At 42.7% G+C, this 7,845-nt stretch overlaps 2 protein-coding genes across 2 annotated transcripts; one reads left to right on the forward strand and one right to left on the reverse strand.

Moving 5' to 3' along the window:
• Positions 1-893: 893 nt before the first annotated feature.
• Positions 894-3,655, forward strand: LOC109174756 ((S)-N-methylcoclaurine 3'-hydroxylase isozyme 1-like). Its single transcript, XM_019323999.1, has 2 exons — positions 894-1,886; positions 2,998-3,655. Exons 1-2 carry the CDS (start codon positions 963-965, stop codon positions 3,607-3,609), a joined length of 1,536 nt encoding a protein of 511 aa, XP_019179544.1. The 5' UTR covers positions 894-962; the 3' UTR covers positions 3,610-3,655.
• Positions 3,656-3,892: 237 nt separating this feature from the next.
• LOC109174755 (scarecrow-like protein 28) lies at positions 3,893-7,012 on the reverse strand. Its single transcript, XM_019323998.1, has one exon. It carries the CDS (start codon positions 6,222-6,224, stop codon positions 4,251-4,253), a length of 1,974 nt encoding a protein of 657 aa, XP_019179543.1. The 5' UTR covers positions 6,225-7,012; the 3' UTR covers positions 3,893-4,250.
• Between the last annotated feature and the right edge of the window lie 833 nt (positions 7,013-7,845).

The following is a 7,845-nucleotide window of genomic DNA, read 5'->3' on the forward strand; positions in this document are numbered from 1 at the left end:
CGAGTTCTTTTTTGTTTTCAAGCCAAAACGGAATTTGCTATTTTGGTATGGGGTTAATTGTATATGGTTGAATTCTTGGAAGCCATTAATGATGATCTTGGATGGATGAAGATGAAGCCAAAATAAAAAACAAAAAGGGCAGACAAGGATTGCTACAGCATGTGAGAGAGAGAAAATGTTGCCGGGATAAGATATTGTCTCCACTTGTCCTCATTTCCTTTAATAATATTTTTTTTCTTTTAAGTAATGTTGACTCCAAAGGCAATAAAACATATTTAATTATTTAATTGAGTTATAATGTTTAGGTTAATCTCTTGAGGTAATGAAACTTCGTCCATTATATAATTCTTTAATTGAGTTCCAATGTTTAGGTTTATCTCTTAAGACTCAGTCATTATACGGTGGGTTATGATTTATATTGTAAAATGAACCACTGACATGTATATTTATTTTTAATATATTAAATATGTATCTGTAGTGTATTACATATTCATATTTACTTATTTAGTATCTATAAAAATGGTTCACCTTTTAATGTTGGAATGATCCGTAGTATAATTTGCCAATGAAATGTGTCTAGACTTCTGAGTTAATTTGTGAATGTTGGTGCGCACCTACTTTGGACATAATTCTACACAGTCGTGATTAATGTTCGAACATTGGTATTTTTTTTTCAAATACTGCCTTAATTACTGGTATTTTTTTCTCAAATACTGCCTACTGACGTAGTGAGTTAAATCTGTGCGGGCATGTTGAGGGATTTCTTGTGACATAAAGGTGAAATCGTCCACCCAAGACATTCTTTCGCCGTGCCCCAACAAGATTCTGGAATGGTAAATTATAGTGATTCAACTTATCAAATAGATGCTAGACAAGCTCATTGCAGCAAGGAGCACCTCTATTTTGACTAAGGAAATTGTGGCATGATGCTTTAATTACCATGATCACTTGTGATCCAAACTATGGTAACCATGGCACACCTTAATGAATCAGAAAGACCATTTCCTCTTCTTCTTCATCTGCTTCCCTTTTCCATTATCTTACCTTTACTTGTTCTCACCATCATCATCTTCAAGCTCTTTCTGAAACCATCAAAACCCCTTCACCTCCCACCAGGCCCAACTCCATGGCCACTCCTGGGCAACATCTTCCACCTGGGGAAAAAAACACACATAACCCTCACAACTTTCGCCAACACTTATGGCCCTCTCATCTCCCTCAAGCTCGGAACCCAGCACCTCGTTGTTGGATCCTCCCCCTCCGTCGCATCAGAAATCTTGAAAACCCATGACCGGCTCCTCTCAGGCCGCCATGTCCCCCATGCCTTCCCCACAGAAACCTCACAACTCGACCACACATCCATCGGCTGGACCTCCGAGTGCCACGAGGGGTGGCGCTCCCTTCGCGCCCTGTGCAGGGCCGAGATGTTCTGCAGCAGAGCTCTGGAGTCTCAGGCCCTCCTGAGGGAGAAGAAAGCAGGAGAAATGGTGGGGTTCTTGAGGTCAAAAGTGGGCAGTGAAGAAGGAGTGGATGTTGGGGAGATGGTGTTTGCAACTGTGCTGAACATGTTGAGTAATGTGATGCTATCCAGAGATGTGATCAGATTTGAGGGCGATGGGGTGATGAAAGGGCTTATCAGGAGTGTTATGGAGGTTGCTTCTGCTCCAAATCTCTCTGATTTTTACCCTTTTCTGCAGAGGTTAGACCCCCAAGGTCTGAGGAAAAGGGCACTGGGATTGGGTATGAGGATTAGATCTATGTGGGAGCCTATAATTGAAGAAAGAAGAGAAGTCAGATGTAGTAGTGGTGGTTCCAGCCACCAAGATTTCTTGGATACTCTTCTTGATAAGGGCTTTTCCAATGAAAGAATCCACCAGTTATTCATGGTTAGTGTTCTGATCTCCTGTTAGCATAATACTAGGAATGATCTAGGATCATCAGTATGTTTGGTCATATGAAACTAATATCTTTTCCCACACCTTGTCCGACAAAATAGTAGAGGGGTAAATCACCCCGTGACGCAGCAATCTAGGAGCCCACTATTTTAGATGTGACGGCCTATAGGTGGGAGGACCAGTATCTGGTGCCCACAAGGAGCCTACCACATTAGATGCAACCATGGTTGCAAAACTCGGCCACCTAAGCGCCTAGGCGCTAGGCAGCACCGAGCCTTGCCGTTTTGGCCTAAAGGCGGCCAAAACTCGGCAGGCCGCCTGGGCGGCCAAACTCGGCCTGGCGATCGACTCGGCCGAGTCGACCGATTTTGACCAATTTTGTCTGATTTTGTCTGATTTTGACCAATGTCGCCTTTCATTAATTATTGATTTTAATATTATTATGACGTTATGACTTATAAATTATCATTATTTCATTTATTTAGATGTGTTATTTGATTGAATGTTGAAAACAACCTCATTAAAATTGTCAAACTACAAATCTGTCACTATTTTTTTTAATTTTTTTGGTGCTCGCCTAGCGCCACCTAGATTCCGCCCGACTAGCGCCTAGCGCCTACTGCAACCATGGGCGCAACGCAGCTGTTAGGGTTCGATCTTATGTCTTTATCCACAAGTTTTTGAAGCATTTTAGCATAATACTAGGAAAGGTTTTGGTGCAATCATGAGAGTCTAGGATCATCACTATATTTGGTCATATGAAACTTAATCTTGCCCACAAAAAGAAAAAATTTCTCATCTGACTCAACAGAATAGTGGAGGGATATTGGGCGTAGCGGCCCATTAGATGGAAGGACCAGGTGCCCACCACATTGAGTATAACGCGACTGTCAAGGTTCGATCGTGTGTCATTGCCTACAAACTATCCCCAATAACTAACTAAACTACCCTTACAGGATATGAAACTAGTATCTGTCATCTTGTTTGAAGCAAGAATGTTAGCATAATACTAGGAAAGGTTTGGATGCAATCATGACAATCTAGGATTCATCAGTATATATGTTTGATCATATGATACTAATATCTGTCATCTATCTTGTAGGAGTTATTTGCTGCTGGGACAGACACTAGTACCTCAACAATAGAATGGGCAATGGCAGAGCTGATAAAAAGTCCAGAATCCATGGAAAAGGTGTACAAAGAGCTCAAGAGAGAAATCAATGGAGGAGACATCAGAGAATCACATCTGGTGCATTTACCTTATCTCCAAGCCTGTGTGAAGGAGACTCTGAGGCTACACCCTCCTGCACCACTGCTGCTTCCTCACCGCGCTATTGAAGTGTGCCAAGTGATGAACTATACCATCCCGAAAGATGCTCAAATCCTGATAAACGTCTGGGCGGTTCAGAGAGATGCTTCGATCTGGGATGAGCCACTCAAGTTTAGGCCCGAGAGGTTCCTCGAAACCGGTCTGGAGTTCAAAGGGAACGATTTCGAGTTCTTGCCATTTGGTGCAGGAAGGAGAATCTGCCCGGGCCTCCCCATGGCTGCAAAAACTGTTCCTTTGGTTTTGGCTTCAATGATTCATTCCTTTGATTGGAGCCTCCCAGATGGCAAAAACCCCAAAGATCTCAACATGAATGAAAAGTTTGGTGTCACATTGCAGAAAGAACAGCCACTGTTCTTGATTCCCAAAACCAGAAAAAATATGTGATTTTTGTATATCTTTCTGTTCAATAAAAGTGATAATGGGTTATCAATAATGCACATGGCTCAAACCACACTAAAAGATTGAATCCAACCAATTAGCTAAACAATGAATGGGTTATCATTCATTGTCTGATCAGAGGTGTTATAACTAAGATTGGGTTATAATGCACATGGCTCAAACCACACTAAAAGATTGAATCCAACCAATTATTTTTCTCTCTTATTTTATCAATTATCAATGTGGACTTTTAACAAGAGGCAAAAAAACAAAAGGATTTCACAACTGATAACTGAAGCATGCAATCACTTTTTATTGAAATAATAATACAATGACAGATGAATAAAGAAAGGCAATCAATCAATGCTTACAACTGAACTAAGAAAGAATTTTCATATTACATAAAAGAATTGAAAGAACAATACACAAAAAAAGAATCTTTCACTTTTGCTGAGGAACTAGAAACCTAAGAAGAATTCAAACAGAAATAGGTTGTTGTTCTTGTCCTATCAGATGAATATCTTATCTGCAGTAAAGAATGAAAGAATATTGACTGATCTCCCTACCTATAAAAGAATTTGCTACCCTTTTTTTTTTCCTTCTGTATACTGAACAAAGAAAATATTAAACCTGTGAGTGATTAAGATTCAAGTTGGCTGAGAATAAGAAGATGAACTTCCTGCAATATCAAAAGGTGTCCATGCTGAGACTGTATAAAGTGGCTGGTCTTCCCAACTAAGAGTCAGTCCATCATCCTCCCCTTGCTTCTCCACCTTGTAGCTCTCCATAGAGTGCATCTTAAGCAGCATTTGGCTTTGCAGAAGCTCCCTCTCCGTGATCCCCACGCACCGAAACTTCCCTTGCTCCATCAGCAGCTTCCTCCACTTGCCAAAACTCGCGTGCCTCTCGAGCCTCTCTCGTCCCTCGCAGGCAATGATGTTCCTGATCTCCCGGGCGAACATCTCCTCGATCTTGGTCCTGACCGGGCTGTCTAGTGGCAGGGTTGAGTCGAGGGAATCGAAGACAGCGGAGTAGTACTTTAAGGAGTTTACAAGCCTCGATTCCAAGCTGGACTCGTCGTGCTCGGCTTCTTGTTCTGCCATCACGACAGCTATCGGGTTTGTGCTTCGGATCAAGCCCAAGAAATCCACAAGGGCTCGACCGGAAGTGTCGTACAAGACCTTGTGCATCTGGAGCATACAATTCACTGCAACGCTTTCGCCCTCCTTCACATGGAGCATCCACAGTCTCACATCTTCTAGCCTATCAACCACTGGGTGGAACTCAAAGGCCAGGTTGAGTTGCTCGGCGAATCCAGCCAGTCGATCGCCAGTTTCGAGCAGTTCTTGCTTCGATTCTCCGATGCCCGTGATCCTAATGTGACTCGGGGGATTAGCCCGGGAAGCCAAACTCTGGAACAGGCTAGGCCATTGGAGGCCTTGCTTGATGTCGAAATCAATGATGTGAACCCTGTCCTTTCCTTGGAAAACTCTGAGGAGAATCTCATTGGATGTGAACTGGATGAACTTTGGGATTGGGGTGACCTGATTCAAGAGCCTCAATGCAGTGCCATTGTTATGATCATCATCGAGGCCCCCGGGGCGATCGAGGTCTCTTGGAGGGGTAATGTGGAAGATATGAGGCCAATGCCATGCCACTCTCAAAGCCAACGCCTCGGTGAAGTAGGCGGTGAGGCGGCTAACGGGCAACCCCCGAGGAGAAGCAAGCTCCCCTAATCTCCCAATGCAATGGTTCACAGCTGCAAAGTTCTTTAAGCCCACTGCCTCAACACAAGCCACCAGCAAGGTGATTAGCTCAACCCCATTGTTAGGCTCAGTTTCTCCTGCCACAGCAGCCTGAGAAGCGGCGGTGTTGTTGGGATTCGGGCGGCGAGAACCATTGCCTATTTCATAGTCAGAACTAGTGGGAGGGGGCCTAAGCAGCAAACCTCTCCCACCACCCCTACCCCCCTCTGAAGAAGTGCTTGATCCAGAAGCTTCTTTGCCACCACCCTGGCTTGTCTCCACCACATTCTTGTCACTAAAATCTGTGATCTCAGTTACAACAGAATCCAGCCATGGCCTCACTTCACTTGGCACAAAACACACACTTTCTTCCTCTCCTCCAACAACTCCTGATTGAAACCAAAAACCCCCACTATGATGCCCCAAACTCAAACCATGATGACCCTTTTCTTCTTCTTCTTTTTCATCTTCTTCTTCTTCTTCTCCACAGCCCTTCTTCCTCTTATTAGCTCTGCTCACAAAACCCTCATCACAACTCCTCTTCAAGCATCTGCTCTTCTTCTCCCACTCCCAACTCTCTCTCTTACCTTCAAAACGAGGCGTCTGAATGGCGGTCGGGGTCGGGGGAAGACGGATGTTCTGCTTCAGACCACAACCACTGGTCTTGGCTTCTCCTCCGGGCTTCTCAACGGAGAGCCCAACCGGCCTCACCGACTGAGCCCTGGAGCTCTCTTTCCGGATAAAATTACATGGCAAATCCAATCTCTGCGTGCTCATTATTGCAGGGAAATGACAAGCTTGAAACTGCTCAGATGCTTCGCTCCTCAATCTATGCCTTGGTGAAACCAATGTAGAAGAAGAACACCCGGCCAACATTCTTCACCCCCTCTCCCAAATTTCTTCCTTTCTATCTTCAATCCCACCCACCTCTCTCTCTCTTACCACTTTACACTATGTAACAGTATACACTTACTGGGTATGAAATTTTACAGAGATATCAAGAGAAACAGAGCAATGCCTCTAATGTGAGTGAGTGAGTGAGTGTGTGCCAAAATTAATTTCCCAAGAAATTGACAAAAACTGGAATCCGATGCCAAAAATATACGCTTTCTTCTTTTCTCTCTGTGTGTGTGTCCTATATGTTTATGTGCAACAAAGAATAGGATCAACAGAACAAGCCAAATCAAAGAATCAAAGAATTGGAAAGAATGTTGGAACTAAAACTAATAACACCCCCTATTGTAAACACATTCAATCAAGACCTACCCAAAAAAAAAAACACAAAAAGATCATCGGATTCCTGAACTTTCAGAGAGAACTCATGCTAAGAAAAATTGTTTTTTCAAGAGATAAGAACTCACATACATTCTTGATCCCAAAATGCAGCCAAAGGAATGAATTCTTGAAATACCCAGAGCAAGTAAACAAGCAGTCCATGTGATGAAAAAAAGTATGCTCTCTCTCTCTCTCTCTCTAAACCCCCAAAACCCCCCAAAAAACCCAGGCTTTTACTGTAAACCCCTTCAAGCACTCATGAAATCCATGAAGACGATCACCATGACCAAGGAAGAAGAAGAAGCAAATAACTGAAAGAAGTGACTTCCTAAAGCCCCACTACCCAAAAAAGCAATACTCACAATAGAAAACAGATTTTATATATTGGGGTTTGGGGGCTCGCTTTACTGCTTTCTTTACCGCTGTGTTTGGTGAAAAGGGTGCGGGAGAAAAGAAGGCGAATCTCGTAGCCACAGCCGTCGGATGAAGATCGGACGGTGGTGACTGGAGGAGCATATGACCGTTGAGACTTGCCGGTAAAATATGACCGTTGGAGGGAGTTGGTGCAGTTGTACGGACCAGAGTGTAAAAACGTAGTGAGTTGTTTTCTTTATTTTTATTTCTTTTTTAATTTAATGGTTTTTTTTCCAAGTGTCAGGAAAGTCACATTGAGGGCACGTGAGGCGCACATGGATGTCCCTTCGTATCCGTTTTACCACCACCTGACCGTTGCATCTTTTGTGTGGAATTTTTATACTGGGGTAGATTTTCTGATTTACCCCATCATTAAATCTGTTTTTTTTTTTTTTTTTTTTTTAACTTTTATACCGTATCCATATTTGGAGAGATGCTACTAATTTATTCACACGGGTTTAGCTCAATAGTTTAATAGACAGTATTAGAAAAAAGAGATCAAGGTTTGAACCTCGGCGGCAACCGACTGTGTAGGAATTATTATGTCCCAAAGTGAGCAGATTCCTTATGCGCACCGGCATTTGGCCCTTGGCCCTATTTGCTGAACGTGATTTACAACTTCCCACAATGCTCTACCGGGTGAGAGTGGGAGAAGAGATACTACTAATTTTATCAAAGACTCAATAGATTTTTTTGAGAGATAATTTTTTTTTTGAAAATTTTTGAGAGATAATTATCACTTTCAAATATAAGTAATTTTATTGAGTCAATCAAAATGTACTTCAAATAAAATTACAAATTGATTTCA

The sequence above is a fragment of the Ipomoea nil genome, unplaced genomic scaffold (assembly GCF_001879475.1).
Source record: "Ipomoea nil cultivar Tokyo-kokei standard unplaced genomic scaffold, Asagao_1.1 scaffold0656, whole genome shotgun sequence".
NCBI classification, from domain to species: Eukaryota; Viridiplantae; Streptophyta; class Magnoliopsida; order Solanales; family Convolvulaceae; genus Ipomoea; species Ipomoea nil.

What these genes read in the sequence shown, in the direction of transcription:
- LOC109174756 (XM_019323999.1), top strand. Translation starts at nt 963, where the DNA reads ATGGTAACCATGGCACACCTTAATGAATCAGAAAGACCATTTCCTCTT. An exon ending in GAATCCACCAGTTATTCATG is followed by an intron (nt 1,887 to 2,997) that starts GTTAGTGTTCTG and finishes TCTATCTTGTAG; the next exon opens with GAGTTATTTGCTGCTGGGAC.
- LOC109174755 (XM_019323998.1), bottom strand. Translation starts at nt 6,224, where the DNA reads ATGTTGGCCGGGTGTTCTTCTTCTACATTGGTTTCACCAAGGCATAGA.